The sequence below is a fragment of the Cervus canadensis genome, chromosome 26 (assembly GCF_019320065.1).
Source record: "Cervus canadensis isolate Bull #8, Minnesota chromosome 26, ASM1932006v1, whole genome shotgun sequence".
NCBI lineage: Eukaryota > Metazoa > Chordata > Mammalia > Artiodactyla > Cervidae > Cervus > Cervus canadensis.
In genome coordinates, this window is record NC_057411.1 from 28,461,162 (window position 1) to 28,488,278 (window position 27,117).

The window sequence follows — 27,117 nt, forward strand, 5'->3', positions numbered from 1 at the left end:
CTATTAGTGAGGATAGTTTCTGCTTCCAAAACAAGGTCAGCGCAGAAATTGATTTCTCTGTTTATAAAACTTGGTCATTCTTGGGTCTGAAAAAGCCCAAGACCTGCTCAGACACTCAGCCTTCCCTTAGCCAGCGGTGGTTGTCTCTGAACAAACCGCCTCTTATTCCCTCTCCTTTAATTCCTGTTAATTTGAAAAGTGTAATTGCAGAACAAATGAATATTAGTGATGGAGCTGAAGTGCCCATCAAATTCTTGGCTGCTTTCTGTTTTCTAAGACACTTTAGAAAACTTAACTGATTTAAATTAGGTAGGCCCTGCAAAGCAGCTGGAAAAAATTCAAACATTTTTGCCTTGGAGATGGAAATTTATACCCATTCAATGCATAGATCTAAAATATAGCAGAAGCTATAAAAAGAAATATTTTGGAGAAATGAGATTTCTGTTAGGGTATTTTTTTTTCCCCCAGATGTTGAGGTAGAGCCTTCTCTGGTTCTCACTGTGTTTTCAAAGATCTTCATTTCTTGTTATGTGGCACATTGACCATATGAAGATGTGACAAACATTTCATTGCTGAGGAGATTTGCATGGAACCCCACAATGTCGGATTATAGTCTCGATTCTGTAGGATACAGCTTGCCAACCATTTTTAGTACTTCTCAACAAGCACCCATTCAAGCTTGGGGATAAATAACAATCACTTTCCACAGAATGTAAAGTTGCAAATAGCTGCTATTAATTAAATATACACTATGTGCTAGTCACTGTGTTTTATAAGCATAAAACTAATCCTACATCTATGCAAAGGAGGAGATACTATTGTTATTCCCATATTACAGATGAGGAAACGAAGGCATAGAAAAACTGAGAAATTTGCCCTACCTAGTAGAAGTGAGGTTTTGACTCCCTACTGTCTTGACTCCAGAGGTTTTAAGTCACTATACTGTGCTGTCTCCTGGTATAAAAAAACCCTGAGAGATGAGAGTTAACACCTTACATCTGAAAACTCTAGCCAGTGAATTTATTTCATTTTAACATTTATCAGTTACTGCTACTTAAACAATATTTTTTTTAATTTCTAATTCATTTTGGTAGATACTTGAAGTTGATATTCCAAAGTAGATGAATATTGTCTTCATGTTTTATTGATCTTAGAGATATTAGGATATCTTAATTCAGAACTCAAAGTAAGAGTGAGAATCAGAATTTGCTAGGATTTAAGTTTATAGTTTTAAGTGTAGTGTGCCTAATAAAGAATAAGAACTGGTGTGCTTCTAAGTCAGTCAAACAAAGTTAGAGACAAAAAAACAGACACTTAATGAGTGTTGGTATTACTCAGTATTTCCCCCATAGTCACTGCTTTTTCCTAAATTGTCATAGTAGTTTTTATTGCTTACCAGTTTACAGAAAATCAAGTTGTCTTTAACAGTGCATACATGCCCAATCACAGCAAATATGTACAGCAGGAATGAATCCTCCTTGGGTTTTCTACTGGGTTGGGAAGAGAATTTCCCTTCAGTCCAAATGGTGTTTCCTTTGACAGGAGATGTAGAAATTTCTCTCAGTGGTCTATTACTGGCTCTCAGTTCCTTTATTTTATGCATATCCTCATAAATATCAAGCACATACTGTAATTTAAAGGAAGTAATAGAATGGAAGTATATATTTGAACATTACTACCTTTGAGGGGACCTAGAGGCTTTTCCACTTAACAACTGGTGAAGCTGAATATTCTTGTCAGCGAGGGAGTGGAGTGGAGAAAGACTTTATTTTTTTTTTATTTTTTTATTTTTTTGAGAAAGACTTTAAAAGAGACCATAAGGGTTTTGTTTTGTTTTCTTTCACTGAACAATGTGTATGTTTTTTTTTCTATACTGGAGTATAGTTGATTAACAATGTTGTGTTGATTTCACGTGTGTAGCAAGGTGATTTGTCTTGGACCTATTCAAGTTCTCTATTTATTTATTTCCCTGGATTTCCCTGATAACTCAGCTGGTAAAGAATCCGCCTGCAATGCAGGAGACCTGGGTTCGATCCCTGGGTTGGGAGGATCCCCCGGAGAAGAGAACAACTACCCACTCCAGTATTCTTGCCTGCAGAATTCTGTGGACAGAGAAGTCTGTCAGGCTACAGTCCATGAGGTCGTGAAGAGTCAGACACGACTGAGCAACTTGCACTTCACTTCCTATTTAGGTTATTACAGAATATTGAGCAGAATTTCCTGTGCTTTGCAGTAGGTCCTTGCTTGTTATAAATGGCCTGTAAGGTTTTGCGAAGAGTAGGAATTCCCATTCCCTCTAGTGATACTTGAGCAAATCAGAGACGCGTGGAATTCTTTTTTCTCAAAGCATTGATGTCTTATTGCATCCAACTGAGCCACCACTCAACTTAATTCTAAAGATCACCCTTAGGCTTTGAGGAAATCACGGTTAGAATCCCAGCTCCTTACTTAATTGTCGGTACTACACTCACCCTCTCTGAGCTGCAGTTTCCGCCCCGCTCCCCATTGTTATAGATTAAATTACAGAAGAAATGTCAGGTGCCTGACATGACTCCAAGCACGTCACTTGAGGATCATAAGGAACTTGGCAGAGTGTCCAGCACATAGTAAATGCCCAGTAAGGGGAAGCTGTGGTTATTAATAATATTTAGGCTTGTTTCTTCTTTGGGCCTGTTCCCACCCACCTCTGGCTCTTCTTGCTTATTATTACTTCTACCACTGATTGGGGGGAAGGGGCAGGAAAGAAAGAGAAAGGGGATGAAAAGCAATTAGCCCTTTGGACAGAATAAAGGGGGAAATGCTGAAATTAAGTTTATGGATTACCTGTGGATTTAATTTTCTTGTTTTCTACCTGACTCCTGTTATAAATAATTGAGAGTTTTATGAAGAGCAACAACATGGTCTTCATCAGGAACCTGTACATAGGAACTGATTTTACAGTATCAAAAACTGACCTATAACCCACCAGAAACCAGTATATACCCGTATTAAAAACAGAAACAAATAATGACTACCCTTGAAGTGTCCCCAGAGTTACTGATATGACATGTGGATGAGATAGATGTTTTTCCCAGAAAGAATGTATGTCAACCTGATTACAAGTCAGATTCCTATCTAATTCTTGGGATTTTGCTAAATTTAATAAGCTCTCCTTTTCTTGTCATCTCCCGTATTTCCCTGTTGCTATTTTGAAAGCTTTGCCCTTTGAATTAATTTTCATCTTTATACTTCAAGTATAGCAGTTGTTTCTGAACTCTGAAGGTAATTGTCATCAGACTTCTCTTGTTTAGAAAATGTCTTGGTTAAGAGAGGCACCCAATGAGACAGACTGAGGTTCTACCGCTTGTGACCTTGGAAAAGTTAACATCTTGGGCCTGGGTCCCCATCAGTGCAGTGGGGTTCACAGCACCTCCTGAGGCTTTGAGGATAAACTGGGTTAGTATGTAACAATGCTGCCATGAGCCTGACAATAAAGAATGGACCACCAATAAATGTTCCATCTCCTTTATACCTCCACCCCCTTGGTAAATTTTAACACCCGTTTGTTGGTAATAACGCTGTGCGTCTCTTCTGTTTTCAGGATGTGCTTTTGGGGGAAAACAGTGACTTTGGTCTCGTGAAGGATCCGTGTTATTTGGCTGGCCCAGGTTCCAGGTATGTGTCTATAGTTACGATGCTTTCTGCCTCATGAATGCTGCTGGAGTTAAATGCTTCTGTTCGTCTCTACTAGAAATTGAATTAAGATGTTATGATGTTTCATGGTGTCTGATACTGCCTTTTCGGTTTGTCTAGGCTATGGTAAACTTCTTTATCTACAAGGTGACTTTGTCTAAGAATGGTACTATTCAGAATAGATTTTGAACATGTGCTGTTGAGGCAGTGGGTGACTTCTCGTATGTTCACATCAGAATGGTTGATGGTTGTGCTCTTCTCCAGCATATCCTCTGACTTTCTCAAGCGGGTCCTCTCTGCTGTGGCTGATCTCTTCTGGCTGGGACCTGAAGGATCAGGTCTCTGAATAAAGCGCTAGGGGAAGCATGACCATTCATGAACAGCTTCACATAACAAGACAAATCATTATTGTAGGCACTTCGAAGACAGCAAGAAAGTCTTTTTTTTTTTTTTTTTAATTGCCTTCAAAATCATTTCTCCTTGAAAAAATATAGTGGATAATTTTTAGAAGTAGGATCTTTGAAGTATTCACTTGGAGCTTAATGAGTAGGAATTTCCAAAGAGAGTTTCCTCTGAACCATGTGTCTGTATATAATTTTAATGCAGCATTGTAGGACTATCTGCTGTAATCTGTTACAACTAATGGTAATATGTTTAATATCTCATGGGTTTTTTTAGGCCAGTTCTTTAATATTTATTTTGTTTCACTCAGTCGTTGCTTCTCTTTTTCTGTATTTATCTTCTCAATAATTCAGCCTAGTAACTGCAGCATGGTCAGGAAGTGGGTATTAAGTTACCTCCTTCACTGCCAAGGGCAGCCTTGTATAGTTGCTTTTGCTCCTGTAGCTCTTCCCAAAGTGAAGCGAGGAGTCACAGTGAGGCTAAGGGCGTTAGTTAGTTTGGGTGCATTGATTCAAAGCTAGAAAGAAGCGAAGGTTAACTAGAACTAGAGCTCTGCCAAAAGAGGACTGTTCTGAAGTCTAAGGTGAAACTAAAGTCAACCACAAAAAATCAAATTGCCCGATTACACAAAGGACTTGAATAGACATTCCTCCAAATAACCAACAGGCACATGGAAAGGTACTGCACATCACTAATCCACAGAGAAATGCAAGTCGAAAGCACACTCATTGGGATGGCTACAATCAAAAAAACAAAAGAACAAGTGTTGGTGAGGATGTGGAGACATTGGAACCCCTGTGCTCTGTAGGTAGGATTACAAAATGATGTAACTGCTGCAGAAAACAGTATGGGGGTTCCTCAAAAAATTAAAAATCTATCATGACCAAGCAATCCCACCTCTGAGTATAAATCCAAAGAATTGAAAGCAGTGTTTTGAAGGGAGATTTTTATACCCATGGTCGCAGCAACACTATTCACAACCGCAAAGAAGGGGAAGCAACTCAGTTGTCCACAGGTGGTTGAGTGGATAAACAAAATGAGGTGTGTGCATACACTGGGATATTGTTCAGCCTTTAAAAGGAAGGAAATGCTGTCACAGACTGCAACGTGGATGAACTTTGAGGACCTTATGCTAAGCCAGTTAAACCAGTCAGAAACACTTGATGGTTCCATTTGTATGAGGTATCTAAAGTAGTCAAATTTGCAGAAAAGTAGAATGGCGGTTACAAGGGCTGGAGGAGTGGGGAAAAGAGTTGTTGCTTACTAGTTACCTCGCTTCAGATTCGCAAGATGAAAATGTTCTGGAGGTCTGTTTTGCAACAATATGGATATACTTAACTGAACATTTTAAAATGAACTTAAAGTAGTAAATTTTATGTTATAGGACTTTTTTAACCATATTTTTTAAAATGCTATGAGGAAGAAAATCAGACTAATCAAACTTCATTCATGAATACTATGATTCCTGAATACATATCAGTAGATGCTTGTCTCACACTCGATTATAAAAGAGACTGAAACAAAATCTTTATGACACTAGTCTTTATTCTTGGAAAACAATCACCAGGAAGACATATTCTCAATCAAACTAAGCATTTAACTGAACTACTATCTTCAAAAATATACAGTTTAAGTGTAGTTTCTATAAACTAAGAAGATTAAGCATAAACTAAAAACATTATATCAAAGTTTATTTCGGCTGGATCTTTAAAAGATACACATTATTTTATTGTGTGTTTTAGTGATGTCTCCCCTTTTTTAAAAAGCAATATGAATTTACAACATGAATTAGTCCTTAAAACATCAGATTCCAGTTATTCCATGTCCTATTAGAGGATGCTAAGTTCAAAAATAATTCATGGCCTATAATCTAAATAGCAGCGGGCAAAAGAGACATTGTTTGTTCAACAGACATTTATTGAGGGTACTTTGTGCCAGGATCTTGGGGGGGTGGGTCCCAAAATGAATAAGACATGGGAGTAGAGAACAGCCTCAGCCAATCTCCCACCCCTGGGTTTCTGGTGTACCCATTTGGGAACCCGCCAAGGACGACAGAATAGCCACTCTTGGATATTGAGAGATTCTTAATAAAGAAGCTGCCTATAAATGAAAAGATCTGTAGTGGGAGGGAGGGTTTGCATCTGAGTGGAAGATGGATACCTTACTACGTTTTATATTAAAGAGAAAATAACGGCAGGAGAAGAGCTAGTTGGGCTCTTTGCAGTCTTTTCCTTCTTTATGCTGCTTTAACCCTCATCTGGCCTTAGACGATTTTGTGGCCAGGACTGTGCTGACTGCCTGGGCCCGAGCCACAGCCCCCTCAGGACGCGGGTCTGTGAAATGAAGAGTGCCATCTGCCCTCCAGATTCACTTGCACACTAGGCGGCGAGCTACAGATGTGGGATTTACGAACTATGGATGTTTGCTGGAGACTTTTCAATCCTCACATTAACTCTTGCTTGGCAGGCAGGCAGTGCTGCAGACGTGTTTTCTTTTGTTTTCCTTTTTTTCCTTTCAAACACAATAACAAAAGTACTGGGAATTGTTGGGTTTTTCCTTGGAGCCCAGAGGACAGCTGTTTAAACCACTGTGCACGCTGTTTGCTCATTACGGTCTGTCTCTTTCTCCAGAGGAAACTGCTTATTAGCTCCTTAGGTGAGACACTCCTTTTCTTTCTTTCTTTCCATTTGGAGAAATGAGAACACTGGGAATCCAAGAGAAAGTTGTTTCAGCAGCCCATGCAAATACTTTCCAAACAGACCACCCCTGTGGGGGCTCACTGGTAAGAGAATGAGGGAGCATTCTTTCCCTGAGAAGTCAGGAGCTGGTTCCCAAACTTGGTCTAAAAGGAGTAGAAGAAATGTCCTTAGCCTCCAACTAATAAAAAAATTAAAAAAAATTTAAAAAAAAAATTTAAAAAATTAAAAAAAAAAAAAAGAAATGTCCTGAAGCCTGTCCTCAAATGCTGCCTTGCAAGGAGGAAGGGGGATGAGAGAGAATTAACAAAAAGAAATGCCCTGTGACCCCAGGCTTGCCCTGTGACATTTTCCTGCAGGAGTTTATGGCTGTCCCGCCGCTGCATTTAAACTTTTAAGTTCTTTGTCTGAGCAGCCAGGGGGAAGCAGTGTGCAGTTTCTCCAGGGTCCTTCTCCCCATCAGAGGCTTTTCCCATCTGTGGAATGCATCTTGGGCTCAGCGTTTGCCCCTTTTCATCAGTGCTAACCCACATTACTGTATCCTGCTCTAGGCCATTCAGCTGTTCCAGCCGTGAAGAGATGCCAGCGCTCAGACACCATCCCAGCCCTCACTGGGGGGATTCGGGCTGCAAAGCAGGTAGTGGTGGCACCTCTGTGCCCAACGGGGGCCCGGGGCCGCTGGACCCTCCGAGACAGGCCAGCAGAACGCCTTGCCCTCCGCCACTGTCCTCGGGAGCTCACAGGCATCTTCCAGACGCCAGGGCTGCACCTCTGAGCTCGGTCCTGCCAGCCCCTGGCCCTTCGAGCTATTGCTCACAGGCCGCAGCCCAGCCCTCCACACCAGCCGGGACCCCCAGAAGCGGCGGTGGCCACAGCCCGGCCCAGCCTCCCAGCCCTGAGCGTGGGATGGAAGAGCGCACAGGGATGCGGGCCTCCCCACCCTGGATGAAGCGGGCCTATACAGTCAGAGAGGAGAGCCTCCCCGAGGACCCCCCAAAGCACTATCCCAAGCCACGGGATGCCCCCAGCTCGAGCAGCACTTCCGACCCGGATACGCCTCTCGGGGCCCCAGGCATGCCGGGCAGGCTTTCCCTCCGGATCTCCGAGTCGGCCTTGCTGGCTTCCCCGCCACCTCGTGAGGACTGCGAGGACGACGAGGTGTTTGTGAGGGACCCACGCCCCACCACCACTTCCAGCCCCCGCTGCGATGACCTGCTGCCGCCCCCACCGCCGCCGCCCCCGCCGCCAACAACCAGCCAGGCATCCCCGGCCCAGGGCCTGGACCACTTCCCTCCGCCTCCCCCCGAAGCTGTGTGCCCGGCCCAGTGGGAGGAGGGCTACCTGGAGCCCTGCGCCAGGTGAGATCGCAGCCCTCTGCCAGGGGAGAAGGGTCTGCCACCCTGGTAAGATTTCCATGCTGCCGGCTGCCCTGAGCTGCCTCTGCTGGCCCCTGGAGAGCCATGTCAGTTTCACAAGATGACAGAACTGTTTCATCTGTTGACCTTGGCAGTCCTTATGCAGGGTTTCCGCAATGGCTCTGCGGTGAGGAATCCACCTGCAGTGCAGGAGATACAGAGATGCGGGTTTCATCCCTGGGTGGGGAAGATTCCCTGGAGGAGGAAACAGCAACCCACTCCAGTATTCTTGCCTGAAAAATTCCACAGACAGAGGAGCCTGGCGGGCTACAGCCCACAGGGTTGCAAAGTCAGACATAACGAAGGACAGCAACAAGTCATTATGCTAGCAGTCCTTCGGCACTGAGGAGTGAGACTAGTGGAAATGGAAACCAGAACCCAAGAGGCCAGGTTTACTTCTGTGGGCGTGGCAGGCTCAGAGAGTCTAAATAAACAGCATCCCTCTTCCCTGCTGAGAGTTCTGAATCAGAATAAGACAGAAGGAAAAGGCATACAGGAGACAAAAATAATCACTCTTATTACTGAGAGAGCTGATCCTGGAGAGTATGGCTTCTGTCTGAGTATAAGTGAGGCTCCTGACACTGAACCTCAAATTAAAAAGGGTTGCCCACCTAGTCACAGGCTGTGCTAGACGCACATACACGCAATGAGCACTCGTGAGCATGCCAGAGCGAGTCTGGCGGCAGCCTTACTCTAAAAAAGGAGGCTGTGGGTGGGCTGTGGGCAGCTTCTCTTTGCAGAGTCACTCTGTATCCATAGGGAGGAATGAAGAGGAAGGCTGAGGGTCGGTAATGTTTAGGGGAAACCTCTTCTTGGAAGCCAGAAGAATGGGGAAGGAGCATTTCCCAACACATAACTCCCTAGGACAACACTGAAATACTCAGCACCTTTGTGGCAACTCCCTCTAAACACCACTATAATCCTCTGTTCACTTTTCATAAAGCTCTGGAATCTGAGAGCAGCATTCACCAAAACTGAACTCCTGTTCAGTCTGTCCCGCTTAATAAGTCACATCCCCCTTAAAGGGCACACATCCCCTTTTAAAGCCTCTCCGTGACCCTTTTGAGCCCTGCTGTTTGTGGGGATGACAGCCTCAGAGTCTCCTGACTCTGGGAAGCTGCGCCCCTGTGCCAATCTCTGTCTTCTTTCGCCCTCTGCTGACTCTTCCCTCACCCCCTCTCTTTTTTAATATCCCTGGCAGCGCCAGCAAACTTGCCAAGGTGACAGTTGCCAAGGAAAGGTCCATGCCTGGTGCAGCCCTTATGGTTGATAATCAGCTGCTGGGTTCCAGATCGCAAACTTCAGGCAAGAGTTTCGAGGCCAAGGAGACCAACCCGCCCTCCACCATGGGTGCTCTGCCCCAGCCTGCTGGGTCCCTAAGCAAGCAGCCAAGCCCAGGCCAGCCACCTCCCACACAGACCCACAGCCTCATGCACGAGCCAGCCGGTGGGACTGCAGGTTTAGAAAAGCGTGTCAGTTCTGGTCCTCAGAAGACCTCAGAAGACATAAGAACAGAGACGCTGGCCAAGGAAATTATCCACCAAGACAAATCTCTGGCAGACATTTTGGACCCAGACTCCAGAATGAAGACAACTATGGACCTGATGGAAGGTTTGTTTCCTCGAGATGTTAATTTGCTGAAGGAAAACAGCATGAAGAGGAAGGCCGTGCAGAAAACCATCAGCTTCCCAGGATGTGAGACCAAGAGGTAAGTCCCTGGCATTGTCCCCAGACAGACTTCAAATTAAATTGCTTCTGTGGGGGGCGATGATCCGGTGAGGGGGCCGTGAGCAGTTTGTCTTTTTCCTTCTTTTGATTTCTCCTGGGTTCCTGCAGTATTTTCTTGCATGTTTGATTTCCTTGAAGCTACTATGGGAAAGATTTAGAGTGGTTTGTTTTTTAATTTTATTACAAGTTTTCAATGAAAACTATATGAATCAACAGGCTGGAACTCCACCGTTGGTGGCTTCAAGACCACCGATAAATCAGAGGGCATTTCATCTAAATTTGGGCTTGCATTTTAGAAATTTCCAACTGATCCTAATGAAATTACAGGAACACTGTGTTTTGAGTTGTGGGGGAGGGGAGAAAGGGAAGAACTATGTGGTGTTTCCAGGCTCTCCGATATGTTATCGGAGGCTCTGATCGCCTTATCCAAGCCCTCAACAGGAACCTTGTCCAGCCTCTCCTCTTTCAGTCTCTTACAGAGACTAACAGGAAGTGACTTATCCAGGGCCATATGCTTAGCAAACACTTCTTAAGCACCCACAATGTGCAGGGCAGTCCACTGGGTCCCCCGTGGACCCACAGGTGAATTTTTATGGATGTGCCGGTCGGTTCACCATGGGTGGTTGTCTTCCAGCCGCTCGCGATAGGAAGACCAGAGTAGTTGACACATACATTCTTAGAAAAGCATTTCCTGGCATTATCCCTGAGAACAAAAGTTGAGAAGTGAAATCCTCACGTGGCTCTGGCAGCATGGAGAGCTTCCTCAGGGATTTCAGGAGGATGACGTGCGCCATCTTCTGGTTAGAGTGAGCATCGTCCTGTCGTGTGTGAGACTGCAGATAGCCACTGGGGGCTTCAGGTGATCGGATAAGACGCCCAAGAAGCCCATTTGTAAGGCAATGAATGTGTGGGGAGGCAGGGCATATCAGAAGACCTTTTTACCATGTTTTTTTTCCCCCACCCCCCACTAACTGCAATATGTAATTATATTTTTTAGAGGAATAACCTCACCAATTGGGAAATTAGTGAAAACAGCCTTCTGGTGGTTCTGAATTCCATAGTAAAATGATGGTTTAGATGTTTAAATGATGTCACAGGATTATGTCCGAGAAAACTAATCATGCCCACAGAGTCCTTTATTCAGTGAGTAGGGTCTTAGCTACTGACTCCCTGGAAAAGACCCTGATGCTGGGAAAGATTGAAGGCGGAGGAGAAGGGGACAACAGACAATAAGATGGTTGGATGGCATATGAGTTTGAGCAAGCTCCAGGAGTTGGTGATGGACAGGGAAGCCTGGCATGCTGCAGTCCATGGGGTTGCAAAGAGTGAAACACGACTGAGCAACTGAACTGAACTGAGAATCTTACCTATAGAGTGTGAGGGAGAGCTTGATTGTAATAAAACGAAGACCATAGTTATCAGGTCCACAACTTCTAGATTGTCCTCCATCCTTGAAAAACCCCCTGCTGTTTTAACCAGTGAGTAGGTTTTACATTTTGTATGCGTTCATTGTTGACCAGCAAGCTCCAGGTTTTTCAGGCTTACCTGGAGCGTAAGCCTCAAGCATTCATGAAAAAGGAAAACTGGTAAATGTCCAAGCAACAATTATAGTAGGCATCAGAAACACTATGGAAACTAAAGAGGAGTAGGAAATAATTAACCTAAAAACTGAGTTTGGTGCAGCACCTTGAAAACACTGTCACATTGACCAAGTCTTGGCTCCCTATTGTCTCTCTGTGAAACAGGAAGTCAGTGTCATTCTGATATTTATCACAAGAGGAGAACCATGCAGAAAGGTTAAATGCCCACAGTCCACTCCCCATCGTAATATTGCCCTTGGTGGTTTTCCGTCCCAAATACTCTGGCTTCAAGAGCCCCACACATAGTGATCAGTCAATCATAAATATTTATTAGGTCATCCTAACCCCTGGAAAGATATTACATAGAATTTTTTTACACGTTTCCAAATGGACAGACGTGTGGTGAAATGAAGCTGCATGTGGCTATACTCTTTTGTTCTCTCTGACCCAGGAGTGACGACAAGGAAGCGGTGGGCATGTTGGTCAACTGTCCTGCCTACTACAGCGTGTCTGCTCCCAAGGCCGAGCTTCTAAACAAAATCAAAGCTATGCCAGAAGAGGTGAATGAGGAAGAGGAGCAGGCAGACATCAACGAAAAGAAGGTAAAGAAAGAATGGGGGCCTTTGCTCTGCTCCCCCAGAAAGAGAGTTCTTGCAGGCTTACTGGTGCCTTATAGCAGCGGTGGGTGGGGGCCGGGGGAAGGCCTGTGACATCACCAACCTCCCTGCGCCATCAGAGATTCTCCACTTGCAAGGCCCTTGGAGCCGTTGCCTCACAGCTGTCCTGTCCTTGTCCTTTTTACAAATGGCAAAAGTGAAGGGTTAGAGGGATTAAGGTGGATCTCCTACAAGTCACAGAGCTGGGACTAGAACCCAGGTCCCCTGCTTCCTGGTTCAACACAGGGACCCCAAAACTCAGCAGTTGACCAACCAATGCCAATGGTCTGTGTCATTTTCTTTTCGTGTTTCATGGTCAAAAGGAAAACTAGGAAGTCTAGAAACTTTTAAGGAAAAAGAGACTGATTGTCAAAAGATACTTCAAGAAAAGGAAGAGTTGCTCTTTAGATCCGCTCCCCTGTACCACAGGGAAACGCTTGAAAGCACAGTGTTGGAATTGAGTTGGTAGCATCTGCTGCTCCTACAGAAATTTTAAATGTGAAGCACTTTCAGAACGACCGTGATACTGCTGTCTTCCCACATGCCCTGGAGATCTCAGCCCAGCTGTGCCCGGCTGCTTTCCCCACAGCCCCAGAGGGGCTGCCTGCCTCTGTGCTTATAGCTCTTCATACATCTCAGGCCGGTCTGCTGAAAAGGGCTCTCTGTTAAAAAACCTCACCCCGTGCGGAGCCAGGAATGTAAGTGCTTCTCAGTGGTGCCGGTTCCAGGAAACCTTCTCACGTGACTCTGTCTCATTTATTCCATAGTATGTGTCCTAAGCTCTCTTGTTTATGTGTTGGAACGAGACCAGAGGATATAGACCGTGGGAGCAAGGAACAATGGGGCAGGAGGATTTAGGGGTTTTAGAAACACCTCCTTCAGTGACATCCTCTCTTCTGCCGACTCACAGCGCATGGCTAACGTGCTGACATGATGCAGCTGCTGTGGTAACACAGGTTCTCCCAGCCCAAGGCCTCCCTACGTCCACGCCTGCTTCATAGCACGTCTCCTGGCCCCCATTCAATGGGATTGGAGGGAGAAACCACCTTGCTATAGTCTGTCTATATTTGTCCCAAAGAGGGGGGCTATATAAACACCCTTATAAATACTAAGTTGCCATAACATCTTTAACCGAATATCTTACAGTTGTTTTGTTTTTTGCGTGTAGACATACCCTGCCCTGCAGTAGCAGTGTGCCAAATTATTTGTTGCTTTTTCCTCTCCATCTTAATTCTTTTCACTGCTTTTTCATCACTATATCATCACCCTCTCTAAGGATTATGTGACAAGAAGTATTTTTAGACTGAGAACTGAAGGAATAGGGGATTAAACCTCACAGGAAATGACATTAGGTGCTATTTGTCGAGCAAGTCTTAGTCCCAGATGAGGGCTGTGGTTTTTTTACTTAGTGCTTTATTACCTTCTTTATTTACACAAAACTGCTCTGATGCCTGTATTGTCGCATTTTAGGCTGAATTAATCAGAGTCACTCAGGAGAGGAAGAGAAGGGGGCATTCGAGACGAAGGGTATAGCCTAGGAGAAGAGGTAGAAGTGTGAAAAAGCATTGGGAGCTAGTGTGTATTGAAGGGCAATACTTCTTCAAGTATCAAGGAGGCTTGATATTGGGGATGTAAAATAGTCTTGTAATTAAATCAGAATTTACCAAATTTAGAGGATAACAAAGAAAGGCCATGAATGGCAGGAAGGAGGTGAAATGGGGAGGATTCATGGGGGCAGGAGGTCATGGAGGTTTTGTGTGGGGCTTTGTCTGAAATACTAAAGTTTGGATTTTATCATGCGGCAATGGAGAACCTTATGAGATTGTTTTAATGAACTACAGGTTTATTAATGTGTAATAGAATGTCTGTGTCACTTGCATTTATATATCTGGTCTGGAAACAGGAAATATGTAGGCTTTAATTGATGATGTGTTTTTTTTTGTTTTTGTTTTTAATTTTTTTTTAAAATAATTGATGTTGTTGAAGGCATTTATTAATAGATGCAGCATGAAGTTGAAATACAGTTCTCTTCCTGATATATAACAAGCTTTTCTAAGGATGGTTTTAAAAACGTGATGCTTGGTCAAGATTGTTTTAAGGCCAAGTATAACCTTCCACCAACTTCTGCAAAGCAATAATGTTTCAAGTTAGTAGTAACTGAAGATGTATTTCTCGGCATGGAACTCACTAAGAGTCAATGGAAACTAAGGTCCTGATTTATTAATATTTTAAAACTTAAAATTAGCATTTCCAATCCATTCTCCTTTAACATACTTTTTATTTATATAGCCTGGATGATGAATTATAATATTGCTCAGACAGTAAAGAATCTGCCTGCAATGCAGGAGACCTGGGTTCGATTCCTGGGTCGGGAAGATCCCCTGGAGAAAGAAATGGCAACCCACTCCAGTATTCTTGCCTGGGAAATCCCATGGACAGAGGAGCCCAGCAGGCTACAGTTCATGGGGTCAGACAGGACTTGGAGACTAACACGCTTTATATAAGTATTACTTAAAATATAAAACACTCACTGTGTAAACTTCTGACAGACATATAATCTAAGGACAGTTTAATACTTTCAGCTGTTTGGCTAAACTCTGCCATATCTATTAGACAAAGATCTGCTTAACCAGGTCCCATGATTCTCTGTTCTGAAGGCTAGAAGACTTTGGCTTAGAGACTTGGTGGAATATTTCAAAAAGAATCTGTTGTTCCTTAGAACTGGCTTTCCCCAGGAGACCACTAGTGACCCAGCTGACTCTCAACTGCCTGTTTCTGTTGCTCTTGCTTCGTTCTTGAAGTTCCAAGCTTCCTTCTGGTCTGTCTTCCTTTCAGCCTGAAAAACTTCCTTTGGTGTTTCTGTTTTTAGGCATTTTTCTGCTGGTGACAAATTCTTTTAGTTTTCCTTCATCTAGGAATGTCCATATTCTACTGTCATTTATAAAGAATTTTTACTGGATATGGAATTCTGGGTTGATTATTCTTTTCTTTCAGCCCAAAATTGTTGTCCCATTTCTTCCTGCTTCCCTTGTTTCTGATGAGAAATGCACAGCCGTTGAATACTTGTTCCTTCTATATGCAACGTGTTGTTTTTGTCTGGCTGCTTTCAAGTTTTTCTTTCTTTGATTTTTCAGCAGTTTGGTTATGATGTGCATGGGCCTGGTTTTTTTCATTTGTCCTTTTGAGGTTTGCTAAGCTTCTTAATTCTATAAATTTATGTCTGTCACTAAATTCAGGATGTTATTAGCCAGTATATCTTCAATTTTTTTTTAATGTGCTAATCTTTTCCTTTTATCCTTTTGGGACTCCAGTGACTCAAATATTAGACCTTTTGATATGGCCCTGCAAGTCTGAAACTATTTGTTCATGTTTTTAATGTTTTCTGTCAGTTTGTTCAAACTGGATTATTTCTATTGATCTTCAGTTTCACTGACCTTCCTGCATTCTGCCAGTGATTTTTTTTTTTTTTTCAAATATTACAGCTTTCAGTTGTAAAATTTCCGTTCAGTTACTGTCTTGTAGTGTCTGGCTGTTCATTTCAGGAATGTTTATTTCTACCATGGAGCATAGTTACAAAAGTTATTTTAAAGGCTTCAATAGTCCCAGCCTTTGTTTATGTCAGGGTTAGCACCTGTTGATGGTCTTCCCCTGAGAGCTGCTCACATTTTACTGATTCTTTTCATATGGGGTAATATGGTATCTGAACATTTTGAGTATTATGAGACTGGGTTCTATGAAAATGCTCTGGAGAATGTGGATTCTTTGTTTTGTTCTAGCAAGCAGTCAACCTAGTGAGGTTCAGGCTGCAAGTTCCGTCCCACCCTGGGTATCGGTCCCAGAGTCAGTTCGGTTTTCAGAACCTCTGCTGTCTCCTGTGTGTCTGTCCACCACGGGCACCTTTCAGGGCCGAGCTGGCGGCTCGGGTGAGTTCTCCTGTCACACTTCAGTCCTGAAAGCCTCCGCTATGCTGCTTTGGGTCTGCCCTACACATGCAGCTTCTGGGTGAGCCAGGACCCAGGCAGTTCAGACACGGAGGTGGGGGGTCTTCCTTCCCTGCTCTCTCCTGCCCAGTATCCCCACGCCTCCTCCCATCCCCCTCCAGCCTCTGGCTCCCAGAGGCCCCTTTTCCTGGACCTCTGCTAGAAATAGACAAGTTCTCGCGATATCACAGCAGCCTGCATGGCCGTACTGTCTGCATGGGACTCCCCTCAATGAGAGAAAGAAATAGTGGGGAGACCCCCTCACAGTTTCGGTCCATGGGGTCATTTTCCCAGTTCTTTAGACAGAAAGAAGGGTTTTTCTCTTGCAGTTTTAAGTGCTCACGCCATGTGGCTGTACAAGGAGAGTCAGCTCGGGGAACAGGGCTGGGAAAGGGGGGAGAAAATGAGAAGGAAGGGGAAGAACAGGATTTCTGCCACAAGCCTTATCCCATAGTAGGTAGGGCTTCTTTCAGCATTCTTGCTCCCATACCATCTCTGCAGTGTTGAGGCTATTCCCAGGGCAGAGCTAGAACATAAAAAGGGGGAGAAACGGGAAGCTCACCCCCATCTGGGTCATCCTCCAGGCTTGCTCCCTCCCCAGTGAGCTGCCAGTTATCCTTGCAGAGCCCTCTGCGGGGTCAGGGTGGTAGCTGTAAGAAGGGAGAAGGGGGCCTGACATGGGCTTCTGACATCTGCCCACCATCAGCCCCCTCCCGGGGTTTATCATCAGGGAGAGAGATGTGGTGGATTTGCATCCAGGAGAGTCTCTCTAGCAGCTACGTGCAGACTCAGACAGTAGGAAGAAAGGGTAGTTGGAAGGGTTACAGCCGCCGAGGAACATGATGATACCGGTCAGAGAGGGAGGCGCAGTAGGAGCAGTGAGAGAAGCCAATGGATTTTAGTTTTCAAAAGAGGAAGTAAAAGGGACAGCCTGGTAGCAGATTAATATTACACATGGAGCATGGAAGAGAGGAAAGAGGGCTGACTCCGGAGTTCCTGGCTGAGGTGACTGTTGTAACAGAAATAGGAAAACACAGGGAGGGAGGAAGAGGAGCTGCGTTGAATTTTGAGGAATTTAATCATGTTTCTTCTTGTATGTCAGGGATTCCTGTTACCTCAGAACCAAGAGATCGAGCTAGATAAATGTGAGAGCTTTCTGGTCACATGCCTTCCTGAGAGAAAACGAGAACCACTCTTGACAGAGAACGTGCTCGAGAATATCTGCCTTGGCAGTGCCCCCCCCCCCCCGACCTTTCTGTTTTGTCAGGCCACACAACATGGGATGGAGGCTTGCTCACGACAGAAACTGCCCCCAACTTCTCTCTCGAGTGAAACGCAGCTAAAGAGAACAGCCTGTGCTGCTGCTTGGATCCTCGAGTTGAATGTCTTCAGTCCCAGTTTTTACCAGCAGGAGCCTGAATTTCTCTCTGTCCTCAAACCCTGGCCATGCGGCTGTATTAGTTGCTCAGTCATGTCCGACTCTTTGCTATCCCATGAAATATAGTGCACCAGGCTCCTCTGTCCATGGACTTCTCCAGGCGGGGATACTGGAGTGGGTAGCCATGCCCTCCTCCAGGGGTTCTTCTCAACTGAGGGATCAAACCCAGGTCTCCCACATGGGCAGATGGATTCTTTACCACTGAACCACCTGGGAAGCCCTAAGGGTCCTGAATTACTCTGTTTAGATGAAGACAGGCCATTGGTCGAGGCTGACTGTGTGTATAGTGACATTACTGGCAACCCTGTCAGCACAAGTCTGCTGAGCAGAAGGCAAAACAGTCTTGGAGGTGGGGAGTGGTTGGCTATATTCCCCTAGGGTCATCTACCCAAGTGACTGACTGGTACGTGTTCTTCAAGGGGCTGCCTAATCTTAACCATAGCACAAAAGAAGAACAACTTGAATGTGTAACACTTTTTATATTTTCCAAAGTGCTTGCTTCATCTTACCTGAGCCTCACAACTTTCCTCTGAGCTGTTTTAACGTAGCAGCAAAAAGCCTGAATCCTGCAGCTGGGTGACCTGGGTCTAAGCCCAGAGCTGCCTCTTTCTGTCTGCCTGAGCTTGGGCAAATGACATAACCGCTATCCGCCTCACCTTCCTCATCAGTAAAAGGGGGATAACAGCACCCATCTCACTGGGTTGCTGTGAGTAGTGATTGAAAATAGGAATACACCTAAATGGTGTCTGGCATAGAGAAAGAGCTCTGTAACGAAACAGAATGATTATTTTCAGGCAGACATCAGGATGCCTGTGCTGTGGATGAGAAAAACAGATACAAAAAGTCGAGTGACTGGCCTGAGAATGAATTTCTGTCATAGCCAGATCTCCTGACTCCTGGTCCAGTGTCCGAGTTGGCGCTGGAACCGTGAGGAGCTGGACAGGGCCCAACAGGATTTCAGCCTGCAGATGGCAAGGTGGGAGAGAGGGACTGTTAAAACTGTGTTTCCAGCGAGAACCCTTATAAATAGCAGCTCAGGCGGGTGAGTTAACAGTTTATGCCAGATGAAAAGTGGTTAAATGTCAATGATTTTGCAAATTAATTAGCTCCTGAGAGACTAGTAAGTTATTTTTAAAAAATCAAAACACCTCTCCCCTCTCTCCCCATTGAATTCCATGGGTATAAGTTGGTAGTTTTTTTGAAAAGATCTGCCTAGCAGAGAGATGGCTATTGATTGCAGCCAACTTTCCCTTGCTACCTTCAGTTATTCAGATTCCTCTTTAACTACGTTTTAAAATCTAAATCTTTGCATGTTAAGGGCTTGGTAAAATGAAAAATTCAAATACCATCCAAATGTGCAACCTTTGGGTCAGGAGTGATTGGTGTGACTGCTCAGTGATGCTGGTATTAGCTGATCTGGCTGGGCTCTGATGGATCACATTATAGTCCCACCAATAGCTTTCAGCAATCAAAATGCAAAATGTAGATGGTTCTTCCTGCAGAAGCCTCCCTGCATCACTTTATGAGTTCATGTCAGCTTCTGCACAGGCAGACCTATGATTCTTCTGCCAGCGTTGATGTCTTTGAAAAACAAAACAGAGCAAGCGCCAAGCACTGCCCCTGCGGTCCCAAGAGTGTGCAGACAGCAGCTGCCTGCCTGAGCCCTGCGAGCAGGCACCAAGCATTGCCCCCACTGTCCCAGGAGTGTGCACGGGCCATGCATCTGCACAGCACATATCGAGGGGACAGTGGCCGGCACATGCTGGGGAAAGAGCCAGCCAGCGCCCAAACTAAAAGCAGCCCCTTGGTTCTGAGAAAGATGGCAGAGTAGAAGGACTTGAACTCTCCTCCTCTCACGAAAACACCAAAATCACAACTAACTGCTGAGCAACCAATGACCAAAAAGACTGGAATCCACCAGAAAAGATATTTTACATTCAAAGACAAAGAAGAAGCCTCAGTAAGACAGAAGTGGGGGACACTTTCACGACATAATCAAACCCCATACCTGCCAGGTGGGTGACCCACAAACTGGAAAATAGTGATATCACAGACATTCTCCCGCAAGAGCAAGAGTCCTGAGCCCCACATCAGGCTGTCCAGCCTGAGGGTCTGGTATCTGGAGGAGGAACCCCCAGTGGGGCTTGAGTTCAGGAGTTCCACAGGGCTGGGGGAAACAGAGATTCCACTCTTGGAGGGCACACACAAGGTTTCATGCACAACTGGGACACACCAGGAAGAAGCAGCGCCATAGGAGCCTGAACTGGACCTACCTCCGAGTCCTGGAAGGTCTCCTGGAGAAGCAGGGGTCAGCTGTGGTTCACTGGGGATACTGCCACAAGGATACTGGTGGCAGAGGCCCCAGAGACTATTGATCAGTGTGAACTCTCCTGGAGGTCTGCCATTGTGGTATCATGACCTGGTCCCACCCAGCAGCCTCCAGACCAGTGCTGGAACACTCAGGCCCAACAACCCACAGGAACACAGCCCCACCCATCAGCAGACAGGCTGAGCTCACAGCCACCTCTGGACACACCCCTTGATATAGCCCTGCCCACCGGAGGGACAGGGCCCAGCTCCATCCACCAGCGGGCAGACACCAGTCCCTCCCACCAAGAAGCCTGCACAAGCCCCAGGACCAGCCTCACCCACCAGGGAGCAAACACTAGCAGCAAGAGGAGCTATGATCCTGCAGCTTGAGAAGTGGAGACCACAAATACAGAAAGTTAGACAAAATGAGACGACAGAGAAATATGTTCCAGATGAAGGAACAAGATAAAAGCCCAAAACTAAATGAAGTAGAGAGAGGCAACCTATCTGGAAAAGAATTTAGAGTACTGATAGCAAAGATAATCCAAGATCTCTCAAAAAAGAATGGAGGCGCAAATCAAGAGGATACCAGAGAATGTTTAACAGAGAGCAGAAGATTTAAAGAACAAATAAACAGAGATGAACAATACAGCAACTGGAATGAAAAATATGCTTGAAGGAGTTAGTTATTCTGTTGTTAAAGCAGAAGAATGGATAAGCGAGCTGGAAGACAAAATGGTAGAAACTGCTGCCGTGAAACAGAATAAAGAGAACAGAAATGAGGACAGAAACTGACAGATACGGAAAACAAATGTATGGTTACCAAAGGGGAAACGTGGGGGGAAAGGATAAGTCAGGAACTTGGGATTAACATATACACACTACTAAAAAAGTAGGTAATTAACAAGGATTTACTGTGGGAAACATAGGGAACACTACTCACTATTCTGTGAAAACCTATATGAGAAAAGAATCTAAAAAATGAATATGTTTAACTGAAACACTTTGCCGTACACCTGAAACATAACATTGTAAATCAACTATACTGCAATAAAAGTAAAGCTAAGAAACCAAAGGCAGGGTCTGCAGAGGAAAGACTGAGTGGGCTCGATGCTGACCCTGGTGGCTATTCAGCCTTCTTTGACCCATCCTTGCCCACTGAACCCCACTCACTTGGTGACTGGCCTTCTAGTACTGCTGACCTGTCACCTTTCATTCAAGCCAGGACTTGGACATTTCAAGGACATCGTGAACCCTACTTAAATTGAAGGAGCCTGAGAAAATTAGGGAGCCAAGCTCAGTAGCATCTCAGAAGAAGAGTTCTCCCTTCTCTTTACCATTCACCCCCAACATCTGAGGACAGACTTAACTGGTTAATGCTCATTTGCCGATTAAAACTCAGCACACTCCACTGTCCCAATTTCCTCACCTAGTGCGCTGCATCGATGAGGGAGTATCTCCTACAAGACTGCTGGGAAGGCTCAGCGAGATAATCTGTAGACTTCCTCACCATGTCTGGCTCATAGTAATTGCTCCGCAATTGGTATCTGTGATTAATACTCAACTCAGCTCTGTAATCTTAGGCAAATCCCTAGTTCCTTTGAGTCTCGGCTGCTCTATTTGTTGAAGAAGAATATATACCTTGCCTGCCTGCGGTATTGTTGTGAGGATCAAATGAGAACATGTCTTGGAAAGACTTTTAAAAGTGAGCCATGATCAAACCAGTTGGGAAGGCAGTGTTGCGCATAGCACGACATGACTGGACAACATTCCAAGGTGACATGTGATCGTGCGTAGCCTGTGAGGACTGAATAGGTTCTGAGACAGGAAAGGAGACTGTGGTCTAAGGTTGGGGGCAGTCCATACAGAGCAGGGGAGGGCCTTCAGCTGAGCGTCAAAAAAAAAAAAAGACAGGGAGGATGTGACTAGAAGTGAATCTTATCACCTCTGACCACTCGGCTGGCTAACTTTTGCTGTGTGTCTCCTCTCTCATGACAGGCGGAGCTGATCGGAAGCCTCACCCACAAGCTCGAGACCCTCCAGGAAGCCAAGGGGAGCCTGCTGATGGACATCAAGCTCAATAACGCCCTGGGGGAGGAGGTGGAGGCCTGGATCAGTGAGCTCTGCAAGCCCAACGAGATCGACAAGTACAAGATGTTCGTTGGGGACTTGGACAAGGTGGTGAACCTGCTCCTGTCCCTCTCGGGGCGCCTGGCCCGCGTGGAGAACGTGCTCAGCGGCCTCGGTGAAGATGCCAGCAACGAGGAAAGGGTAGGCAGCCTAGCAGTTCCCTTCAAGTCTCCTCCCTACCTCCCCTGAGTCCCATGTACACAGAGAAGTACAGTGAGACAGGAGTCCTTCTAGAGAAGACCACCATCTCTCTGGGGCAGGGAGGGGGGTCTGGCTTACAGATGAACGGGGCACAGAGGGGAAGGCAGCTTCCACGCCAGGATGTCGTGTCATGACACCTCAGCCTCAGGGATACTTACTAGGAAAGCACAGATGTGGGCGCCAGAGTTTCTTTCCTCCCTTTCTGTCCCAGAAGAAGGCAAAAGGCAGAATGAAGATGGACATTAAAAACAGAGAGGAAAAAAAAAAAATAAAACAACAGAGAGGAATGATAGAGCTGTTGGGGACGAGGAGAGGGCCCAGGAACGTGAGCTCGGGCTCCAGGGAAGCTGCGGGTGAGGGGCCAGGGACACCGAGGGAGGACATACCCGCTGTCGTCACGGCACCCCTCCCTGGAAGAACGTGACCACAGCGGTGCTGACGTGACACAGAATCCCAGGGCGCCCTCTGGGTCGGGCACTGTGGGCTTACACGCTATAGACACAGCCTCAGAGAGTTCTCCCTGGAGGCCAGTAAGCGACGCAGCCAGGAAAGGAGTCCTGCTGTGGTCCCCAGGTGTTATCCACCTCCTTGAACTTCACTGCAGAGCTACAGAGCACTCTTCCCCTGCTCATCGGTACAGCAGACATTTCCTGTGTGTCTGGTGTGGGCCACCTTCTGGTGGAGGCACTTGGGATACTCTGAATAAAGCAATCAGATCCCCGCGTGCATGGGAGTCACTTACCAAGGAGGTCAGACAATAAACAGAGCTGCAACGTCACGTCCACACCGGCTGACCAGCACTCCAGCCAGTAAGAGGCAGCTCTCCTGCTTCCTAGCTCCTGGAAATTAGGGATTTCCCAATCATTTCTCCGAATGTACTGCCTTAAAAGGAAAGGTATGTCTTGGCAAATAGATTTTTGAAAGATTAGGAGAGATCTAGATGGTAAGCATTTAGGAATGGGACTCTGAGCACCCAGGACCCCCACCCCCCACCCCAGACCAGTGCCCTCCTGTGTATATGTGTTGGGCCTTTGTTCCCTCCAGACAGTTTCCTTGGAAATTAACTGTCCTTGCCTCAAAAGTGTTGTCCCTCCTGCCTTCCTTCCATCCAGCGAGCAGTGAACAAGAACCTGTCAACTACCAGCTGCTCTGACACTGGCTAAAAACAGGCCCCCCTGAAGGCACTCAGCAGACAGTGCGGGGCACCAGTGTAGAAGCAGCCATTGTGTCTAGTATGTGGCTGCACAGGGGTAAACTCAGAGCCACGAGAGCATTCTTCGTGTGGTGCTGGGGTCGGGAGGGACTTCACACGAGTGCCGCTCGAGTGGTGTCCAGAGGGCTTTCTTAACGCCAGGCGGACTGATGGGAAAAGCTTCACCATTTAGAAGGAATGCTATGGACAAAGCCCAGGCAGACCATGGCGTGTTTAGGAACTGAGTTACATGTGGTTGGTGTGTCTAGAGTATAGAGTGAGTGATTCCTTGACTACTTGTTTTTAAGGGAGACCAAGAAGGGCTTCCCAGGTGACGCTGCTGGTAAAGAACCTGCCTGCCAACTCAGGAGACATAAGATACATGGGTTCAATCCCTGGGTCAGGAAGATCCCCTGGAGGAGGGCACAGCAACCCACTCCAGTATTCTTGCCTGGGGAATTCCAGGGACAGAGGAGCCTGGTAGGCAAGAGTCGGACACGACTTAGCACACAGGCAAGAAGGGATAATGAAGCTGCTCTATCCCCATGGGGCTAGCATCAGTGGGGAAGCCATTATCACCTCTGGACCCAGAGCAGCAGAAGGAAGGGGCCCTTATCAGAACTGCAGCCATAGCTCTGGAGGAAAGGTTGCAGCCGCCGCCACCTGAAAGGAGAGAGCCGGGAATACAGGCCTCCGTGTCTGCTTTCTCCCACCTCCCAGGCTCCTGCCGTGGCTGCCCCTGGCCGAACCCAGCACCCAGCAGGGTTCAGCTTCACTAGACATTGAGTCAGGCTGGGGAGAGTGGGTCTGGAGGGGTAGTAGAATCCAGTGCAGAAAATCATTACCAAGACCTATGGGTCAGTACTGTAGAGTTTATCCTAGAGAGCCCTGAACTCATTTCATTACATGATCGGCCTAGGGAGTGGGGAGAAGAATGTTACCATGGGGAAACTTCTAGAAAGATGGGTTTAGGCTGTTAATTTAGACCATTGTCTTGGGGATAAAGAACAGGGAGTGAGTTAGAGCGTAAGTTTGAATCAGCAAGGCGTGTTAGATGAGGGGAAGGACAGAACAGAAGGTAATTCCAAGTTTCCTCTTTGGTCACCTGGCTGGATGCCACAGGTCTGTGAGATAGGGGACACTGGAGATACTTAGAGCAAGATGAGTTGTTCCAGAATTGAGCTCAACTTAACACTTAATGCCTTCTATACTCTTAAGTACACATAAGTGCTTGCTCACTTGCAAAATACATCAGGATTAGTTTTTATAGTTATTGTTGTTCAGTCACTAAGTCAGGTCTGACTTTATGCAACCCCAGGGACTGCAGCGTGCTAGGCTCTTCTGTCCACTGTCTCCCAGAGTTTGCTCGAATTCAAGTCTGTTGAGTTGATGATGCTATCTAACCATCTCATCCTCTGTTGCCTTCTTCTCCTTTTGCCTTCAGTCCTTCCCAGCATCAGGGTCTTTTCCAGTGAGTCAGCTCTTTGAATCAGGTGGCCAAAGTATTATAGCTTCAGCATCAGTCCTTCCAATGAATATTCAGGACTGATTTCCTTTAGGATTGACTGGTTTGATCTCCTTGCAGTCCAAGGGACTCTCAAGAGTCTTCTACAACACCACAGTTCAAAAGCATCAGTTCTTCAGCACTCAGCCATTTTTATGGTTCAGCACTCATATCCGAACATGACTACTGGAAAAACCATAACTTTGACTTCCTTGATAATTGGCCTTTTTTTCCCCCTTCAATTTTTTAATTATGGTAAACTACATAAAGGACTTCCCAGGTGACGCAGTGCTTAAAAAAAAAAAAAAAATCTACCTGCCAATGCAAGAGACACGAGTTCGATCCCTGGGTTGGGATGATCCCAACCTGGATTCCTGGAGAAGGAAATGGCCATCCACTCCAGTATTCTTGCCTGGAAAATTCCATGGACAGGGGACCCTGGGGGGCTTCAGTCCACGGGGTCGCAAAGAGTCGGACACAACTGAACCCACAGTACATAGGTTTCCCTGGTGGCTCAGTGGGAAAGAATCCACCTGCCAATGCAGGGGAGGAGGGTTCAGTCCCTGGGATAAGAAGATCCGCTGTAGGAGGAAGTAGCAACCCACTCCAGTAGTCCTGCCTGGAGAATCCATGGACAGAGGAGCCTGGGTTGCTACCTCCCCACGGGCTCGCAAGAGTTGGACACGACTTAGCAACTAAACCATCACCACCACATATAAAATTTGCTGTCTTAACCATTTTTAGCTGTACAGTTCAGTAGTGTTAAGTGTATTTACATTGCTGTGCAACAGATCTCCAGAACTTTTTTCATCTCGCAAAACTCTGTACCCATTGAAACAAGTCCTCCACTCTCCCCTCCCACCAGGCCCTGGCAATCACCATCCTACTTCTTGCCGTTAGGACTTTGACTACTCTAAGGAACCCCTGCAAGTGCAATCCTGATTGTCCTTTTAAGACTAGAAGCCTAAAGTAAAGCCATCACCCCCACCAGTTGAATGTAATGCCTCTTGGGTTAAAGCTGGACCATACATAAGCACCGTAAGGGTAATAAGCTGATTTTCAAAACACTTGCGCCTCCCTGCTTTAGAGTGACAGTTGAAATAGCACCTTAGATATTGTCCCGTCCTATAAAAAAAATCTCTCTGCAGACACTTGGCTCTCTTTCCCCCCCCACACTGGCCCTCTGCTGACCCACTCATCTCGCCCTGGCAGAGCTCACTCAACGAGAAGAGGAAGGTCCTGTCTGCTCAGCACGAGGACGCCCGGGAGCTCAAGGAGAACGTGGATCGGAGGGAGCGTGTGGTGCTGGACATCCTGGCCAATTACCTCTCCGAGGAGCAGCTCCAGGATTACCGGCATTTCGTGAAAATGAAGTCGACACTCCTCATCGAGCAGAGGGAGCTGGACGACAAGATTAAGCTGGGCCAGGAGCAGGTCAGGTGCCTGCTGGACAGCCTGCCCTCGGACTTCGTGCCCAAGGCGGGGGCCCTGGCCCTGCCCCCAGGCCTCACCAGCGATGTGACTGCCGTGGGGGGCTGGCCTGGCCGCGGCGGCTTCCCAGCAGTGACCTCCCCACTTTAACCTCCTCTCCAGCACCCACCCCAGAGACTACCCCTTCTCTCAACACTATTTAATCTGAAAAATGTTTCAGTACAAGCCGCCCGTTAAGCTCTGTGGGTTATTGGGGTTTGTTTTTTTGTTTTTTTCTTCTGGATAAAAGCAAAAATTCCATCCAGGAAAAAGCCTGTACTTCTCCTTCTCGCCCTTCATGATTGATCTCCCGAGGGCTTGAATGCCACTGGGAGGTGATCCCCTTTCTATCGTTACTTCGTAGTAGAAAGAAAATTAATGGAACTGTGAGCACAGATCGGAGGGTGTCTGATTGATCTAGTTTTTCACAGGCCGAGGCAACACGGATCCGTGGGAGTCACCCTCAGGACCGCATCCACAGTGGCCTTCCCTGCCTGTGGGCAGTGCTTCGTGATGACAAGTACGCATACTTATCAGTGAAGGGCCTGCGACGTACCGCCTTAAAGAGAAACACGCGGGAGAAAATTGTCCAACCTTGAACACTGTTATTTATATTTTTAAAAATGAAAAAGATCATTGTGTGCTAACCACTTACTTGATTCTGTTCTGTGGTGGATATAGACAGTTATGTTTGAGCTTTGTATTTTGTGAGAACCTTAATGAAATGAAGAATTCCAAAGACA

At 46.1% G+C, this 27,117-nt stretch overlaps 1 protein-coding gene across 5 annotated transcripts in view; it reads left to right on the forward strand.

The window, feature by feature from the left end:
• Positions 1-27,117, forward strand: part of SHROOM3 (shroom family member 3) — a 319,013-nt gene extending 291,896 nt beyond the window's left edge. For all 5 annotated transcript variants that reach the window (XM_043448167.1, XM_043448169.1, XM_043448168.1 and 2 more), the window contains 6 exons: positions 3,581-3,654; positions 7,322-8,128; positions 9,387-9,893; positions 11,945-12,095; positions 21,876-22,148; positions 26,117-27,117. In XM_043448167.1, the coding sequence (XP_043304102.1) occupies positions 3,581-3,654; positions 7,322-8,128; positions 9,387-9,893; positions 11,945-12,095; positions 21,876-22,148; positions 26,117-26,485 (2,181 nt within the window). In that variant the 3' untranslated portion in view covers positions 26,486-27,117. The remainder of the gene's footprint in view (positions 1-3,580; positions 3,655-7,321; positions 8,129-9,386; positions 9,894-11,944; positions 12,096-21,875; positions 22,149-26,116) is intronic.